This window comes from Mesoplodon densirostris, chromosome 4 (assembly GCF_025265405.1).
Source record: "Mesoplodon densirostris isolate mMesDen1 chromosome 4, mMesDen1 primary haplotype, whole genome shotgun sequence".
Classification (NCBI taxonomy): domain Eukaryota; kingdom Metazoa; phylum Chordata; class Mammalia; order Artiodactyla; family Ziphiidae; genus Mesoplodon; species Mesoplodon densirostris.
Genome location: NC_082664.1, coordinates 87,801,715 through 87,821,052, shown reverse-complemented (window position 1 = coordinate 87,821,052; position 19,338 = coordinate 87,801,715). Strand labels below are relative to the sequence as shown.

Genomic DNA, 19,338 nt, shown 5'->3' with positions numbered 1-19,338 from the left:
TAAATTAATACACAGAGTGTCACAAGAGAGTAACAAGATATTATGAGAATCTAAGGGATGGTGACAACTTCAAGGAGGAAGTACCATTTTAACTGGGTCTTAAAGAACAAGCAGCATTTTGAATGGTAGGAACTGGGGAGGTGAGATATTTTAACATATTTTTGGAAAGAGGAGTCAGCATGAGCAAAAGCAGGGAAGTACATGGCATTTGGGGAAGAGCAAAAACCAAAATAATCAGGATAGCCTGAAAAAGAAATGAGAAAGGACCAGCCCTGTCCAATACTAAAAAGTAGTAAAACAGTATGGTATATGCTTTTATGAATATTTGAAAACTTGTGAAACAGTATAGTTCTGGCACAAAAGTACGAATCAATCAATGAAACAAAACAGTTTTAAAAGAGACCCCAGGTGGGACTTCCCTGGCGGTCCAGTGGTTAAGATTCTGTGCTTCCAATGCAGGGGGCATGGGTTTGATTCCTGGTCGGGGAACTAAGATACCACGTGCTGCACAGCGTGGCCAAAAAAATTTTTTTTTAATTTTTTAATTAAAAAAATAATAAAAGAGACCCCAGTATATACAGGAATTAAGCAAATGATAAAAATGGCTTTTACATATCAGTGGAGAAAGGATGGGTGTTCAGTAAACGGCAATGAGGCAATTGGCTAGCTATCTGGGAAAAAAGTAAAGATGAAGCCCCACCGCATTTCCTACAACAAAAATATTAAAATGGATCAAATATTTAACTATTAATAAGATAAATCCATTAGCATACCAGAAAAAAATGGCAAATACTTTTATAATCTCAGAATGACAGGCATTTCTAAGCTTAGTATACTAGGAAGCCACAGAGAAAGGTCAATAATTTGACTACATTTAAACGCACACACACGGGTGCACGGGAAAAAATTACACAGTCAAAACAAAAGTAAACAGGGGAAACATGCAACGTCTATGACATGGATCAATTTCCTTAATATTCTAACTGCTTTTAAAAATAAGTAAGAAAAAGGGACTTCCCTGGTAGTCCATTGGTAAAGAATCCACCTTCCAATGCAGGGGATGTGGGTTCGATCCCTTGTCAGGGAACTAAGATCCCACATGCCACGGGGCAACTAAGCCCACACGCCATAACTGCTGAGTTCGCACACCTCAGCTAGAGAGTCTGTGTGCCGCAAACTACAGAGCCCACGCACTCTGGAACCCGCACACCACAACTACAGAGCCCACGCGCCCTGGAGCCTGCGCACCACAACTAGAGAGAGAAAACGCGCACGCCACAACTAGAGAGAAGCCCACACGCCGCAAGGAAAGATCCTGCGTGCCTCAACGAAGATCCTGCATGCCACAACTAACCTGAAGCAGCCAAAAATAAATAAATAAATAAATCTTTTTTAAAAAAAGAAAAAGATGAACAATACAGTAGAAAAACGGGGAAAAAATATACGAACACACAACTCACAGGGAACAAAACATACAAATGGCCCAGAAACATACAAAGATGCTCAATCCCAATTATAATAAAAAGAAAAGCCAAAAATAAGATACCAGGCTTCCCTGGTGGCGCAGTGGTTGAGAGTCCGCCTGCCGATGCAGGGGACACGGGTTCATGCCCCGGTCCGGGAAGATCCCACATGCCGTAGAGCGGCTGGGCCCGTGAGCCACAGCCACTGAGCCTGGGTATCCGGAGCCTGTGCTCCACAACGGGAGAGGCCACAACAATGAGAGGCCCGCGTACCGCAAAAAAAAAAAGATACCATTTCTACCTATAAGATAGGCAAAGATTAAAGAGTTTGATAACACCTAGTATTGACAAGGAATGTGATAAAGTATTCTGATACACTACTGTTAAGCATGTAAATTGGTAAAATCTTTTTGGAAGACAATTAGACAAAAATCTATTGAAATTTAAAATATACATATTCTCTGAACATACAACTGCACTTCTAGAAATTTACCTTACGGTTACACTTGCAAAAATGCAAAGATGATCACTCTAGTATTATAGTGAATAGTAGAAACATAATATAATATATATAATAGCAGAACTACAAAATTTTGGAAGTATAATTATATAATATGTAATAATATATTGTATTATACAGTTAGCTGTAAATATTCTAACCATCCATCATTAGAAAACTAGTTAAACTGCAATACCTTTATAGGATGGAATTCCATGTAGCATTAAAACAATGAGGTAGAACTATAGGTACTACAAATAAATTAGGGCCAAGATAAGTTGAACAGAATAAAGCAAGTTGAAAAACAGTACATAGAGTGTAAGCCCCTTAGTATTTTTTTTAAAAGAGACATACTATATATGCTTACTTAAGATTACAGAATGTCTGAAAGGATAGCAAAGAACTGCCGACAGTAGTTACATCTGGAGAATGAGACCAGTGGGGAGGCATGGAAGGGGAAGCGATTTTCACTTTTTACATTACACCCTTCTGGACTGTTTGAACGTTTTCCAGTTAGCTTGTATTGTTTTTACAGCAAAATATTTTAATTAATTAATCTACTGACACATTTTATGCAGTTTCTGCTTTCTGCTGAGCATAGAACTAGAGAGAGTCCAGTCCTGTTCCTTTCCCCATACTTTCTGAACCCTTTTCAGAACACTGCACTTAGAAGGGGCCTTTTGTTGGTCAGCTGGACTGGCTCCCCCAAACAGAGGACCATTGAAAGGTGCTGAGAGGGGACTTGGACACAGGCTTACCGTGCAAGTATGTGGGAGAGAATTTAGCACCTGGTGATGCAGACCAGGTGGCTTCCTCTGGAGAAGGCTACTGTTACCAGTCTGCCTGTGCACACGTCTGCTGTGGTGGACACACAGACCTTTTGTTCAAAGGTCTGCGCTTCATCTTATATCCTCTTGTTCACATGATTTTTCAAATCAGTTTTTCCAAAGACCCTAAAAGTGATCACCTCCATCATCATTTCTTCAAGCAATTAATTGACAACCCTTATAAACCCAGGACAAATTCAAGTGTAAAGGGAGCGGAGTATAGGGCAACTTCTCAGCACTGCAGATGCAAGCAAGAGAACTTCTGGGGAACATCAAGGACGCCTAGCTCAGGACCTCTATCTGTATTTATGCTTAGGCTGCACCAGGCTTCCAGTTGACTATCAAAATTTGGGCATGCCGCCCCTACAGATAACCTCTCTCCCAAGCCTAAATCTCAAGGACTCCAGATACAACCAGAAATTCCTGTTACCCTTGACTCACAGAGGAGAAAAAAGAATCCAAACAAGCTATTGCATTTTAAAAGATTTCTCTAGTTTCTGCTGTTCATTTTTGTAAAGGTATCCAGCACCAACAGCAAGCATTAAGTGTCAAGGATCTCTGTTCTTCAGATTTTTCTATGAATCTAAAAGCTACCCTTTAAAAATTCATAATCAAGTTTCCAGAGAGGGGAAAAAATGAGTTAGAAGAAGCCAAAAGAATGACCTTATTCCTTTAAAATCCAGCCCATGGACATGCTTATGGAGCTGAGCAGCTGTGCTATTGGCAGAGGGAACTTACTGAAATGAAGCACTCATGGTAATCTCCCTTCCCCCACTCATGCCAGAAGAGCCCCATCCAATTATTGCACAAAAAGGCTTTTTCTTATAAACTTCTCTCCCTTCAACTTCTGTCTCCATCTTGGTTGGGAAGAAATAGCACTAGCGATGGAATGTACACAGCTCTGCAAATATTCATGAGAAAATCCTTTGACGCCCACACGCTCCCCAGCTGCCCTAGCACATACATGCATTAGGGAAAGGGATGCACAGAGAAATTCATAGATGTCTATGGTTCTCCAACTTAAGCAAACTGCAAGGCCTCCTCAAAACAGGCAGCAAGATTCAAGAAGGCACAGACAGCAAGATTCAAGAAGGCAGAGTGCTAACTTATCACTTATCCATTGAACCATAAATTGAATTATCAACCCAATAACTGTTAACTGATAATTTAAGATGTGCAGCACTAGAAATACAGAAATAAATAGAGCTGTGTGTGGTGCAGCATTTGACAGCTTGGACTTTGGAATCACACAGTCAAAGGTTTGAATGCTGGTTCCATCACTTGGTTGGTGACCTTCAAGCAAGCTACTCAACCTATCTGAACCTGCTCCTGTACCTAAATTGCAGATAATAATATTTACTGTAAAAAGTGATATACCCCTAACCCCTCTGTGAACTCTCAAATTCCTTCTCACCTTAGTTTCTTCTTCATGTTTGCCCCTCCTCTTGCTCCTCCAAGGCCCCTCCTCAGTTTCAGTAGCTCTTCCACCTTCTTTCCTCTTTCCCCAAAGCCTTCATTCATACTCCAAGTTCAGGAGACACAAAAGAAGTGACAGCCATACCCCTCTCCACCTCGCCCTACTTACTTTCCTAAGCAGGAGATCACAGATCACTTGTCTTCATCTTATAATGGGTTGCAGTCCCCAGACAGAAATGCTGCTTCTGTGGCAGCAGTAACTAGCCCCAGCCTGGTCACGTTACAGAACCTATGATAATAGTCACTCAACACCTTCCCACCTCCATACTACTAGATGGTGATAGTGTAATTTCCTCATCGTGACGAGTACAGAGCCAGGGACAGGCCCAGTCTCAAGAACAAGATCTTTCCTTGGGATTCTGCTAAGCATCACACTTCCTGCCCTGCAGGAAACTATGTGCTGCAGTTCACGATCCCGTTACTAGAATAAAGCAACAGGAATTTCCCTGCACCACCAAGCACAACTCTGGACTGGCCAAAAAAAAAAAAAAAAATCCTGTAACTACTATTTTTGTCTCTCTAAGTCTTCATCTTTTTTTTTTTTTTTTTTGCAGTACACGGGCCTCTCACTGTTGTGGCCTCTCCCGTTGCGGAGCACAGGCTCCAGACGCGCAGGCTCAGCGGCCATGGCTCACGGGCCCAGCCGCTCCGCGGCATGTGGGATCTTCCCGGACTGGGGCACGAACCCGTGTCCCCTGCATTGGCAGGTGGACTCTCAACCACTGCACCACCAGGGAAGCCCTAGGCCTTCATCTTTAAAATACGTGTCATGATGGTCTCTAGCATTTCTTCTAACACCAACATTCTGGAATTCTAAAGTCAAACTATTTAGGTGCCACATATCCAGATTCAAAAACTCTGCACAAGTTACTCTTCATGTCTTTATAAATCCTCTGCAATTTAATCTGAAATCCTCTATTTTCTCCAAATGGCAATGAAGACCAGCTGGTTCTAATGCTCCATAAACTATTAAAATCATAATGTTCTGTACCTGTAGAGCATTATTATTACCTGTTTTCCCGTCTCCAGAGCAACATTCCTTCATTAAATAATCACATGCAGAATGCACATGAGGTGCACTACACTGACAGTGGCTTTCCTCTTGGTTCCTGCAGCCAGCCCTTTAATCATTTTGGGGTGTGTGGGGTTTTCCTCTGAAGCCTCTCCAAGTTCCTAACATCCTCAAGCTGAAGTCCGGAACTGGAGAAAATACTCACCAAAGAAACTGTAACACAAACGCACATGCACGAGCGCACACACACACTCTCCTCCCCACCTTGCCCCTCGGCAGGGCTCTTTGGGTGTAAGCAATGGATGTCCTGTGTGTGTTGTTTGGTGTTCAGTGTATTACGGAGATGAAACAGTGTTAAAACAACAACAAGCATAATCACATTGCTGCTATAATTTCAGTTTTGAAATTTGGTGGCTGTGGGGAGGAAATCTTTGCTCACTCACATGATATTTCATCTGGAAAAGCTACAGGTGTTTTAACTATTGTGTTTTAGCCAAGTAACAGAGCATTTTAAAATAAAGATTCCCAGGAGAATAGAAGCAATTACGTCCCACAAGGGCTGGGTAGCTTTTTGTTTCTGACGCACTTTCTGTTGACTCAGTCTACACTTGTTTTGACAGCCACTCACAGTCCTTGGTGGGTAAAGCTGAGCTAATGCTCCTCATGGAAAGTTTTACAAACATACAATCACCCAAACACAAAATGCTTGTGCAGAGGACTCCTGCTCCAACAGATGTTCCTGACCAGGAGGAAGGGAGGGAAGTTAATTTTCCAAGTGGAGCATGCTGATCCCAGAAGGGATCACAACCAGATTCAAAGAAGAGATTTTCAAATCTAGTTCAGCTCTTAGAAAGAAGCATGGGCCTCACTTCTCTTGTACTGTGATAGTGATAATCACAACAGGGACCCAAGCCACAGCACTCATGACCTCACTTATTCCACTTTTAGCTGTCAAGCCCTGGGCTGACACTTCACATCATTATTTGTTTCCTCTTCACAGTAACTCAATTTGAAGAGACTAGGACTCAGAGAGGTTAAGTAACTTGTCCCAAAGTAAGCCAGCTGGTAAGTGGCTGTGCCTGAATTCAAATCCAGGTCTAACTTCAAGAGAAGAAGCCGATTAATATAGATTCAAGGCAGATAAAATGCAGGTCAATTTTTAAGAAAAGCCTTGGCTGCAAGTCCAAATGTTAATAAAGACTGAAAACACAATTAGGTCAGTAACAACCTCCCTTAAGAATGGGACGCTGGGGACTTCTCTGGTGGTGCAGTGGTTAAGAATCTGCCTGCCAATGCAGGGGACACGGGTTCAAGCCCTGCTCCGGGAAGATCCCACATGCCGCGGAGCAACTAAGCCCGTGCACCAAAACTACTGAGCCTGCGCTCTAGAGCCCACGAGCCACAACTACTGAGCCCGTGTGTCACAACTACTGAAGCCTGCGTGACCTAGAGTCCACGCTCTGCAACAAGAGAAGCCACTGCAATGAGAAGCCCGCGCACCGCAACAAAGAGTAGCCTCTGCTCACCGCAACCAGAGAAAGCCCACGCACAGCAACGAAGACCCAAAACACAGCCAAAATAAATAAATTTTTTTAAAAAAAGAGGGCTTTCCTGGTGGCGCAGTGGTTGGGAGTCCGCCTGCCGATGCAGGGGACGTGGGTTCGTGCCCCGGTCCGGGAAGATCCCACATGCCGCGGAGCAGCTGGGCCCGTGAGCCATGGTCACTGAGCCTGCACATCCAGAGCCTGTGCTCCGCAACAGGAGAGGCCACAGCAGTGAGAGGCCCACATACAGCAAAAAAAGAATAGGATGCTGATGACATCAGGGTCGTGGGGTAATGGACAAGTCAGGTAGTATAATCCCCTGCTAGTCCCCATTCACTATAACCTTTTCTCTCTCTCTCTCTTTCCCTTCACCCTCTCTCCTCAACTTTCCATCTCTTCCTTTTCCTATATCCCTCTTTTTATCTTTTTACACTGTAGTTTAGTAAAGAATATGAACTTTGCATTCAGGTGATCCTGTGTTCAAATCTAAGACTCATTTTCTTATTGTGTGACTTTGGGCAGATCATATCTCTCTAATCCTAAATTTCCTCAACTATAGAAGAATAATAAAATCTTCTACCTTTCAGGCTGTTGAAGGGATTAAATCAGATAATATGGATAAAGAGAGGACCAGGTCACTGGCAGACTAAATGAGATTTGTTTAATTTTGAGAGTCAGTGAGGCTTGGTGGACACGACATACAATTCAGAGCCGGACAGCCTGGGTTTGAATCCCTGCTCTACCACTTACTGGCTAAGTGACTCAGGCAAGTCTTGTAGCCGTTGTGTGGCTCGGTTTCCTTATCTATAAAATGGAGTAAATAATATAGGGTTAATAGATTTTGGAAGAAAGTCAAATGAAATGATTAATTAGAGTCTATAGATATTTAACAAGGAAGCTGCCTCTCAGCAGAACTTGCAGTAGCTGATTTGCTCTCTAGAGGCTCATATTTGTTGACACCTGATCTATGTGTTCAAGTGTGTCACCACTAAGGACTGGGAAGAAGTGCTAAAGCACAAAGGAATTTTAATCTTGAACCTATCTTTTGAGGCTGTAACGTAAACATAAAGAGAGGGAGGTAGAGTGGTACAATGCAATGCAAAGGCCACCACAGCATGCAAGGGTCCAGTCCCACTTTGGCATTAACTGCCTGTATAAGACCATGTAAGTTACACGCTGTATCTGGAACAGGAGAGGGTGGCCTAAATGAGTGGGCCTTGCCTGGAAACATTTTTGATTGCCACGATTGGGACTGCTACTGGCACCTAATGGGTTGAGGCCAGGGACGCTGCTAAAGATCCTACAACGCCCAGGACAGACTCCCTACAACAAAGAATTAACCAGCCAAAATATCAACAGTGCTAAGGTTGGGGAAGCCTGGCCTAGATGACTGCTAGGTTCCCTTCAAGTTCTAACACTCTAAGAAACTATGAGGAGAAGGCAACACCAACACTGAACATGTGACTTCTTGTCAACATCCGTCAAGCAATGCCTTATGACGTTGCTCAAAATCCCCCTAAGGCCAGTGGGGAAAATTTCCCCTCGGATATCTGGATATTCTGAAATCAGTGCTGTACTTCTGAGGGTGATGACAGTCCTTCCTTCACAAAAGGAGGCACAGTCCTCCAGGGACTTGGTCCCTTACTCTGTGCAATTAGAGTTGGTGTTTCCAAAGCCATGAGGTTTCTTTAGGGCAAAAAGATGATGTAAATGAGCCTGAATAGATCAGAATGATACATGGTACACACAACAGCAGAGGTGAATATCAAGTATTGATACATCATGCTAAGTAAGCCAGACTCAAAAGGCTACATACTATTTTATTACATTTATACAACATTATGGAACAGACAAAACTGTAGGGAAGAAAACAGATCAGCAGTTGCCAGGGGCTGGGTGGGTAAGAACAGTCTGACTACAAAGGGACATGAAGGAATTTGGGGGATGATGCACTGTTTTATATACTTATTGTAGTGTAAGTTATACAACTGTATGTGTTTGTCAAAACTCACAGAACTGTACACTGTACACTAAATGGTGAATTTTACTGTACCAAAATTATACTTCAATAAGACTGGCCCCTTTGCCCCCACGCCCCCAAAATACGATCACAAAGACAGTAGAGAGGATTGCTGTACTTTGGGAGAAGATGAAACAGATGACATCTAAATGCTTTCTTATGCCAAGTCCTATGATTTTATGATAATCTGCCATTCCTATCCCTGGTGACCTCAGAGCCGTAATGATTAGGATTAAGACTGGGCTCCAATTCCTGTGTCCAAGTGATGATTCCCTCCAACCAAATCATGTGGATGTGAGTCTTGACATCATTCTGGGACCTCTGGCCCTTCTCCAGCCTGTGACAGAGATTCCTTTCCTTCCCTCTCGTAACCTGACCAATGAGTGCCTTAGACAACTAGTAAACAAGCCAGAATAAACCTTAGGAGACACTGGTTTTATCTCTCTGCACAGGCTTCCTGTCCAAATGCCATTTGATCTTTCCACTGAACTTCAAATCGGGCAACAGAAAAGGAATCATATTTATGAATTCCCCTCCTCTATGGGCTTCTGGGTTTCCACTAGGTTATTTTTATACACTTAAGCTACATAAATATAAAAAGTGAGTCTCATACCAAAATTACACCTGAGCTTGCTGATATATAGATATAGATATGTAGTTTTGTTTTGTTTACACATACTTCCCAGATTATCTATCAAATGTTACACAAAATAGTTAATGTTTCTTATGTACAGAACAGTCCTAAGTATGCTATGGCCAAGAAGGATGGAAAGAGCCATCAGAATGCTCACACTTTCTGCTAACAGAAAGACCACTGTCTTCGATACCACAAATACAGTCACAACGGTGAACTGCTTTAGGAGTCCCATGCTCTTATTTGAGAGTCACTTCCTTTCCTGGCTCTTCTTGGAGGATCTCAGTGGAACAATGCAAACACCAGTAACCAGATACCTCATACCTGCTTGAGTGCTGGGATAAAAGTCAAGGCCCACAAGATAAGCCTGGACCTGTCAGTGCCCTCATCCTCCAAAGGATGGAGAAGACTTGGTAGGGGCCAAGTAGGGTAATACCCACACTGCCCCTTTCTGCTGAGCATTTACAGCAAACACACTGTGACTACAAAAGTGGGGTGCTCATATTATAATAGAAGGGACCCATTGAAACAACAAATCTCACAGTGGTCTAGGGTCTTGTTTCCACATGTTCCCCATCAAAAGGGAAGGATGGGGAATTATACTTCCATGGTTTAGAATTATCCAATCATCTTCAGAAGTCCAATCATCTTCAGAAGTCTGCATCAGCAGAAAATCAGTACAGGCAGACCTCGGAGATGTTACAGGTCCGCTTCCAGACCAACACAATAAAGCAAATAATTGCAACAAAGCCAGTCACATGAATTTTTTGGTTTCCAAGTGCATACAAAAGTCATGTTTACACTATACTGCAGTCTACTAAGTCTGCAATAGCATTATGTCTAAAAAACACTGAACATACCTTAATTTGAAAATTCTTTATGACTAAAAAATGCTAACCATCATCTGAGCCTTCAGTGAGTCATAGTGGTGACATCAAAGATCACTGACCAGGGATCATCATAAAAAATATAATAATAATGAAAAAGTTATAAATATTACGAGAATTACCAAAATATGACACAGAGACACAAAGTGAATAAATGTTATGAAAAATGACACGGATAGATTTGCTTGATGCAGGGTTGCCACAAACCTTCAAGTTGTAAAAAATGCAGTATCCATTAAGGCAATAAAGCAAAGTTCAATAAAACGAGGTATGCCTATGCTGTCCTCCAAGTCACTCAGGCTTGATAACATTGTTTCTTTGGCATAATTAGGAAAAGTTTCACAAAAGACTAACATACTTAGCAGAAAACACACTTTGGCTTTTTATTCAAAGATGTATGCACTGATAGGCAGTGGTTGTCTAGGGTTCTCCCCCAAATTTTTCCATTTTCAATGTTTTTTCCTAAAGACATATTCCTCTAGTGTTCTCTTTCACATGTAAGAAAGAACATCTGAAAGGCCAAATAAATGATTTTTCTAATTTTACAGAGGACCCCGGCAGCTGCTAGGATGAGGACTATTGTCTGTGGTCACAAACTTGAATCAGGCAAGGCTTGCTGGACGTCATGGGTACTAAATGCATGACCTTTGACAGTGCTCCAACCAGGACAAGGCTGCTGCTGCACAGAAACACAGAGAGAGAAGTCCTGTAGACCCACCTGGCCAGACCTGCCGCCTCAGAAACTTATGGGAGAGCTAATCAGCAGGACGGGTGACCCACAGCACCAGCCAGTAAAGGCTTGGCTCATCCTCTCAACCCTCAGCAAGATGAACAGAATTCACCTCTTACATACATTGCAGGCTGGCAGACTAGCTGTCCAGCCCTTTACACTCAGCCTAGGAGCACAAGCCTAAGGCTCAAAGAAGATACCAGTCTCTACGACTCATGGGCCCTTCTGCTGCATACAATACAAGGTCAAGTTTGAGGTGAGCCCATTCACCTACCACAGGAGCAGAACACTGCCTGAACTACCTCGTACCAACCTGAATCAGACGGAGGTCCAAGCCTAAATGGACACGAGTCAATTTCCGTGCCCTCAACAAGCAGTCTTTTCTTATCTCCTTTGCTCTTTCTGCAACTGATGCCTCTCACTACCACTTCCCAGATCAAAACATCATTAGTTTCTGACCAAACTACCATAAGTAAGAAATAGCCAGGGCCCAGATTCCATGTTAATTTCCCAATAACTATCCAATTATAAAGACCTGGGGAGAGTGAAGGAAAAATGACATTACCACATCTTGAGATGCATACTGGGGGTCCTCTGGGTTGACTGACCAGTAGCAGTAATCAAAGCCAAATGCCACCACCTTCTCCCGGGAGTCGCCAAAGCCACTGGGTCGACCGTCCACCTAAAATCAAACATAGGATCCAGTGTCTTCTCTACTATAATATCAGAATCTGGCCAGTAGCACTTGATTCCTCTCTGCTGTAGCTAGAGATACCTGGACTGATCATGAGAATCTTTATCATATCTACCTGAAAAATAAAAAGTAACCTTTGTCTTCATCTTGTTAGGTACAATGAAGCCCCAGAGAATTAAATGCCTGTCTATCATACTATCACATATCAACCCACATACGAACCAGCCCTATGAGGCATAAGACAGCTTGGGAGAAAAAGCCTTTCCTTCTCTGGGCCTCTTCTTCTTACTACCATTTCTTCTCTAAGCATTCCTGTAGAAGATACTGGTAGTACATGAGTAATTCAGTCCCTGGGCCTGACAGGCTCTATCAACCTAGGGCAAACACAGAGGTCCTTGGGGTATCCACCCCCAGTGAATGAGAAAGCATGTTGGACAGAAGAGTTAGGACCACTCCAACTGCCCAAGGTAGATGAGGGCAGAGCCAGAGCTTGGAACTGTACTGACCTCCAGGTACTGGGGAGAATGGCATTATTCACAGAAATGCCTATCTTACTATTTAAAATTTAGACTCTGGACAGGGAGAAACAATCCCTTGAACTAGGTACCATAAGCCACAATAGAATGAGGCTGCCAGAATGACTAAGAGATTCTTAGTGGATAACTGGCCTCAGGGAAGTAAGCAGTCAGCGAGGTGTGCAGGGGGCAGATTGGAGTTTGATCTTGGCCAGAATTTATTCTTAAGAACCAAAAATATGGGCTCTCAGAACAAAGCAGCTGAAGTGATTAGGCAACAGAGACATAAATAAGAGACAGCAGAGAATGAAAGGTCTTTTGTCCCCGGGGAGCTCCTGTTGAAAGTCTGGCAGGCTTCTCTTTCAGCAGAGAGCTACTGACAAAAGGAAACAGATCACATCAGAGGAGTAACACAAGGGTGGGCATGGCTGGGGGCCCTGGGATCCAGATAACCCTCATCCTGCAAGTCATCTTCCTCAGCTCTTAGGAATGCTGAGTACCACCTGCAAGCTGACCACAGCAACAGTCACATGGCCGGCTGCCCTGTCCCTCTCCACTGCTCAAGGGCCATTTGTTCTTTCAAAAACAATCCCTTCCACTTCCGCTGGCCTGGGAAATGGAGGAATGGGATGGAGGAAATTAGCCCTAGGAAGGGGTGAAGGGTAGGGGAGGAAGTTGCCAGTATTTGTCCAATCGTGACTCAAAGATCAGTCAGATCTGTAAAAGAGAATTTGTAGCAAGACTCGGGCTAGTGACCGACTCTCTTCTGAGATCTAAAGTCTCTTACTTCGCCTTCACTACGGCCAAAAAAAGAGCCCTGCATTAGCAGATGCATACTAAAAGCCCTGGTAATGCTTCTAGATGAAGTGATATCCCATAAGAAACTTGAGCCGAAGTCTAATTGGTGGTCGGGTGAGTTAAACATATGCGTGGATTGTCCCCAGCATGATTTAAGCTGGCCACAGCCCCCATAACACTCCTAGTGTTTGCTTTCAGAACAACTACTGACCAGTTTCCAAAACAGCTGTACCCCATTTGATAGAACTTGGGCTGCAGCAGCCACATCCCTGGAACTTCTTTCCTGCTGTATTTTTATATTTGCTTTGTGGTTGCTCAAAGCTCTTCCCACAATCCCCCTTACATGCCCTTCCCTCTCCCAATCCCCCTCTCTAAACACATTCACATACCCACCTTCACCCGCAGAAGCCCTGTAATAATACTAGCTCCTCAGTGGAAAGAAAAAGGAAAACAATTTCAGGCTTACCTTTAAATTCCTGATTTTTGCCACTTTGCCATCAACTTCCACAATAATTCTTGCCCCTTCTTTGGTCTCCCTAGAAACAAAACACAACCCATATGAGAAGAAATATTGCTTCTTTAAGTTAATCAAGAAAAGAGGCACTTCCTTGGTGACACAGTGGTTAAGAAGCCACCTGCCAATGCAGGGGACACGGGTTTGCGCCCTGGTCTGGGAAGATCCCACATGCCGCGGAGCAACTAAGCCCGTGGGCCACAACTACTGAGCCCGTGTGCCACAACTACTGAAGCCCGCAAGCCTAGAGCCTGTGCTCTGCAACAAGAGAAGCCACCGCAATGAGAAGCCTGCGCACCACGACGAAGAGTAGCCCCCGCTTGCCGCAGCTAGAGAAAGCCCACACATAGCAACGAAGACCCAACGCAGCCAAAGATAAATAAATAAATTTATTTTAAAGAAAAGAGCAGCTGAGAACAGAGCTATTGGGACAAAGTGTTTCCCTACTGCTGTCTCCATAACTGGGGTGTCCGTCTCCATAAATGGCTATCAGCATCATATCAAGCAGTCCCCTAGTTGGCACGCTTCCCTGGATTATTAGAATTTGGCTTGGGAACAGTGAAGAGTCACCGTTGTTGGGCACACTCTATGTGCCAGGCACTGTATTAAGTAGAGTATGTACTATACTTCATCTTACGCAATCCTCTTAACACACCCTCCTGACATAGCTTCCTAACATATCTTCATTTTTTCAGAATGAAGACTAAGGCTGAGAGAAATCATGTAACTTGTCCAAGGTCACACAGCTAGCAGTGGCAGAGCTGAAATTTCAACCCAGATCTGTCTAACCACAAAGCCATATGACTTAGAAATCAAGCTTGGAAACCATGGAGAATATCCTCCACTCAGCACACAGCATGGCATCACTTCTCATTTTCTCTGATATTCTGAGCACAGAAAATAACGAAAAAGGTTTGGAGTCCTCTCTGTTGAGACCTGAGAACAAGCTTCCCAAATCCTTTCCTTATGTCTTCCTAAATCAGAATGAGAGCCAAGATCCTTAAGAATCTTCCTAAACTGCAGTTCTGTAGTAACACTACTAACAACTATCCAACCCGTAAATTCACTTTAAGGGGCTTAATCCATATGATCCATATACCTTAAGGCCAAAATGAATGGAATACACTCCTTTCTAGATATGAAATCCTTTTTCACAACATAAAGAACTTTAGCTAAAGTGCTTAAGGTCAGAATGTTAATAGATGAGAGTTAACTCACTGGCACTTTTTCTACTACAAAGAAAGTTATCAATTAAATTACTCCTGGTCTGAGACCTGAAAGTTGAGCAAATATATTCAGTCTCATTTTTATCTTTCCTCAGGGTTTCCAGGATGTGACCTTGAGGATCTGGGGGCTGGGGGATGGCAAGGTGTGCACAGTGAGACAGGGGTCTTTACACTTAAGATTATTTTTTTAAACCTGTCAGTGTGTTTGGGATAAAGTCCTGGATAAAAAATTTCCCTCTCCCAGATGATGACATTTCTGTTACTTAAATTTCCTCAAGGCCCTGATGCTCTTTCTTTCACATTTTATACAAGACTGTACTTAAGGCAGCAGGGATATTCTTTGTCCCCGAGGATCATAAAACTACACTTCCTGCCCCCAGCCCTCAGCTCTCCTAAAGAAAATCTTTCATCTTTGGTGTTAAGATAATTTTTTTTCCTTTCTGCATTTAAAAGTAGGTTTTATTCTCCCTCCACCCACTATAAAATACGCAGGTTATAGTAAATTTGGACAATAAAGAAAATAAGGGGGAAAATATGCAATAACGTTTGCAAATCTATTTACTTTTTTAAAGTAAGCCCTTTTTTGACGATTTATCTAGGACTTTTTAGCATAAAGCAGCCAAAAGAAAAAAGGGTCTTGAAGTTGACCTCTTGACAGAAAGATATGACACTAAAGGTGGGTGAGATGCTGCCCCTCCCCTGCCTGGACCACTGCCATTGGTAATCTAGTGGTTCCAAAATATTCTAAAACAAAATGAGGACAAATTAAAGTTGAGCAGAAGAGAAAGAAAGGGCACCAACCTCAACTGGGCAGCGGACTGCACAGAGCTCATAGGAAGTCTACTGATGTCTCTGGGTCCTGAATTCTACCAACAGGCATTCATTCGTTAGGGTTAAAGATTTTGCACAGGAATAAATCCTCAGTTACACGTTTACTCCTAGGACAGTGTTTCCCAAAGTGTGGTCCACAGGTTACCTTCATCAGAATTACGGGAGAAGCTGGGGCTAGTTAATTGGAACTCCTGTTAACAACTTGCATTATAACAAGCTTCCCAGGTGGACTGTATGTCTCCTATAATTTGAGAATCACTGCCCTAGAGGAGAAAATAACCAAGCCATTTCCACTGATCTATTCATTTGTAAAACTTAAAAAAAAAAAAAAGACAGCTAAGAAGAGGGAGGAATAAAAGCAGCTGTTTAAAATTATATAGCTAGCACTTTACTGGATACTTAAAATGAGCCAGGCTCTGTTCTAAGTATTTTTAATATACCCTCTCATTTGATCTTCACAAAAAAAACCCCATTAAAGTAGTTACACTATTTCACAGATTTAAAAAGAAGAGCACAGAAAGGGAATATAGTTCATGAAAAGTAACTTTTGCCAGGGAAGTGGCTAGTGTTCCAGAGCCTACAGTATTGGCAGAAGGAAACATGTTCTCTCAATGATGGATGATTTGGGACAAACAAGGGCCAGCATCTTATAATGAGACATGATTTTCTGATTATGGGAAACAACGGTGAGGTGGAAGGGAGGGCACCAAAGCCATTTCCCATATTATCATTTTACTGATGGTCTATTCTAGTCCTACTGAGCAAACAGGCTTCTGAAAAAGAAGTCCAACTTTTCTGTTATCTCAAGAAGGAGCGGCTTGGTCTGGTGAAAGGAATCTCGGCTCTTATCTACTTTTAGATCTTAAACAAGACCATTTTCTCATCTGGAAAAATTAAGAATGGAAGCTTGACCTCTAAGATTTCTTTCCAAGTACCACATAAGATCCAATGACTTTGTTAACTGAGTCTGTGCCTCCCAAATAGTTCCAATATGTGCCTTCAGGTCCCAAACCACATTCTGCCAGCTTTATCTCCTACTACTCATCTCCCTCCACACACCCTCTCCTCAAACAACTGAAACTTTTGTTTCCTAACAGCCTAAGTCCTTCGCTCTCAGTGTTCTCACACAGAGTGCTCTTTACACCTTCTCCACCTGTCAGCAGACTCTAGCAGCTTTTTTTTTTTTTTTGCGGTATGCGGGCCTCTCACTGTTGTGGCCTCTCCCGTTGTGGAGCACAGGCTCCGGGCGCGCAGGCTCAGCGGCCATGGCTCACGGGCCCAGCCACTCCGCGGCATATGGGATCCTCCCGGACCGGGGCACGAACCCGTATCCCCTGCATCGGCAGGCGGACTCTCAACCACTGCGCCACCAGGGAGGCCCTAGCAGCTCTTTTAAAAGCATTTGGGTTCAAGCATCAACCCTTCTGTGAAGCCTTCCCTGACTTTCCAAACCTATGAGTGGAAAATCAGTAAGAAGGGAAAGAAATTATGCGGCTGGACCCTGGATGCCTCAACAGCTGAGAAGTGCAGGATCAGATTCACGCACGAGGAAATGGGCACTGACTACGTTGAGGGAAGGGGTTAAAACGACTTCCCCTTCTTGCCAGTTCTGCTGTCGAGCACCGAATGAAACCACCATCTCTCTGAGCCTCCGTTTCCCTCTCATACCTTACAATGTGCTTTCCTCCACATCTTCACAGAGAAACCCATGTGCACTCAGGCACGCACACAATTCTGCCCCATTCCTCACAGGTACTCCAGAGCCACGAAGGAGAGACAGGAGACCGCCCGATCCCTCTCCCCCTTTCCCAGCCCTTCTCGGTGTACCCAGGGAGAAAGGCCCACACCATGCATCAAGAAAGAGAAAAACAAATACCGTATGCTAACACATATATATGGGGGAAAAAAAAGGTTCTGAAGAACCTAGGGGCAGGACAGGAATAAAGACGCAGACGTAGAGAATGGACTTGACGCGGGGGGGGGGAAGGGTAAGCTGGGACGAAGTGAGAGTGGCAGGGACATATACACACTACCAAACATAAAATAGATAGCTAGTGGGAAGCAGCCACATAGCACAGGGAGATCAGCTCGGTGCTTTGTGACCACCTAGAGGGGTGGGATAGGGAGGGTGGGAGGGAGGTGCAAGAGGGAGGGGATATGGGGATAAGTATACATATAGCTGATTCACTTTGTTATAAAGCAGAAACTGACACACTATTGTAAACCAATTATACTCCAAAAAAGACTGGAGCCGCGGCCCCTCAAAACTCCTGCTGGCAGGACTCCAGGGACACAGGGTAGGCCACCCTGAGGCCATCCACTAACCGCTACCCGCCAGGGCACTAATCGAAAACCCAACCCGAGCGAGGCTTTGTCCCGCCAGGCTTTTACAGTTTCCGGACGCTGGACCCTTGAGCCACTTTGTGTCTGATTTCTCCGCGCCAGAATCACTGGAGAGAGAGGCGAGAACCTCGCCCAACTCTCAGCTCATTTGACGCCTCAGGCGCCCCCTCCCGCCCAGACTCACCTCTTGCTGAGGGGCCGGACTCTCACGGCCACCCGCACGTTGGCCATCCCTCGGGCCAAGGCTCAAGTCCCGCAGGTCGGCCCAGCTGCAGCATCCCCAATGCCAGCCCCAAGCCAAGCCCCAGCCCAGCCCAGCCCCGCCCCGCCTGCCCCACGCGCCTCACGGGACAACCCCGCCCCATATGCGGGCGGATGCCCGGCCGCAGCGGTGCCTGCCAAACCTCAGCCAATCCTGAGCTCGGTGGACTGGAGGACGCCCGGGCCGCCCCGCCTCGCTCCTCCCACGCGCCTCACGGGACGGCCCCGCCCACGAGGGCGCAGGCTGCCCGACCAGGGAGGTGCCTGCGGAGCCTGGACCAATCCTGTCGGGGGCGGGAGGGCGCGGATGCTGGCTGGTTGGGGCCGGCTCCCGCCTACTGGGAACTAGCGTTTGTTCTCCCACCGTACGACAGTGGTATAAAGTCGAGTAGATCCGTTAAGTTTAGTTAGTTTACAGACAGACTACAAAAACAGTTTACAAAGTAATTTGCTAAATACTTTTATTCGCTGCGTTCGCCTGAGCTGTCAATTCTGTGGTTAAATTTTAGGAGCAGAAATGAAATGGGGAACACCGATGTTTTTGCAGTTCCCTGCAAAGGGCATCGCCTTTCTTTGAAGAGGCACGGGAGATGAAGGAGTTTAGAGGGCTCGCTGGCGAGCTTCTCTTGATCGTGCTGGAAGCTCACAGCCACCCTGACAGAGTTCGTGATCGTGGCGGGAAGACTATCGGACCGAATTAGTTCATTAATTCATCCAAGAAATAGCTACTTGGGGTGTGCTCAGAGCAGGGGGGCTGAAGAAATGGCTCGTGTGTTTACAACACACCCTACAGGAATCTGGGTTCATTGTGAGAAGGGGCACAAAGCTTGTGGCCTTCCTATGAGCAAATACCCAACACGTGTTCCCCTGCACCTCCACGTGGCTGCTGGACCAGTGCGACAGGGCTCAGTATTGGAAGGAAAGCTACGGTATTTAGTAGGGGAGTTTGCTACTTAGAGCCTGTCCGGTCCACGCATGGGTGGGCCATGAGTAGTCTTACAGACATAAAGGCTTTGAACCTTTTCAAGGAAAAAAAAAATAGATTCCAACTATATGCCATTCTG

General features: G+C 44.5%; 1 protein-coding gene and 1 non-coding gene across 4 annotated transcripts in view; one reads left to right on the top strand and one right to left on the bottom strand.

The window, feature by feature from the left end:
- STARD9 (StAR related lipid transfer domain containing 9) overlaps positions 1 to 18,296 on the bottom strand; it is a 133,836-nt gene extending 115,540 nt beyond the window's left edge. For all 3 annotated transcript variants that reach the window (XM_060096692.1, XM_060096693.1, XM_060096694.1), the window contains exons 1-3: positions 18,198 to 18,296; positions 13,566 to 13,635; positions 11,658 to 11,774 (exon numbers count right to left, since the gene is read on the bottom strand). In XM_060096692.1, coding sequence (XP_059952675.1) covers positions 11,658 to 11,774; positions 13,566 to 13,635; positions 18,198 to 18,244 — 234 coding nt within the window. In that variant the 5' untranslated portion in view covers positions 18,245 to 18,296. The remainder of the gene's footprint in view (positions 1 to 11,657; positions 11,775 to 13,565; positions 13,636 to 18,197) is intronic.
- Positions 18,297 to 19,005: 709 nt separating this feature from the next.
- LOC132489685 (small nucleolar RNA SNORA11) lies at positions 19,006 to 19,135 on the top strand. The gene has a single exon (XR_009532075.1). It is a non-coding gene; the product is annotated as a small nucleolar RNA SNORA11 (small nucleolar RNA).
- Positions 19,136 to 19,338: the final 203 nt, after the last annotated feature.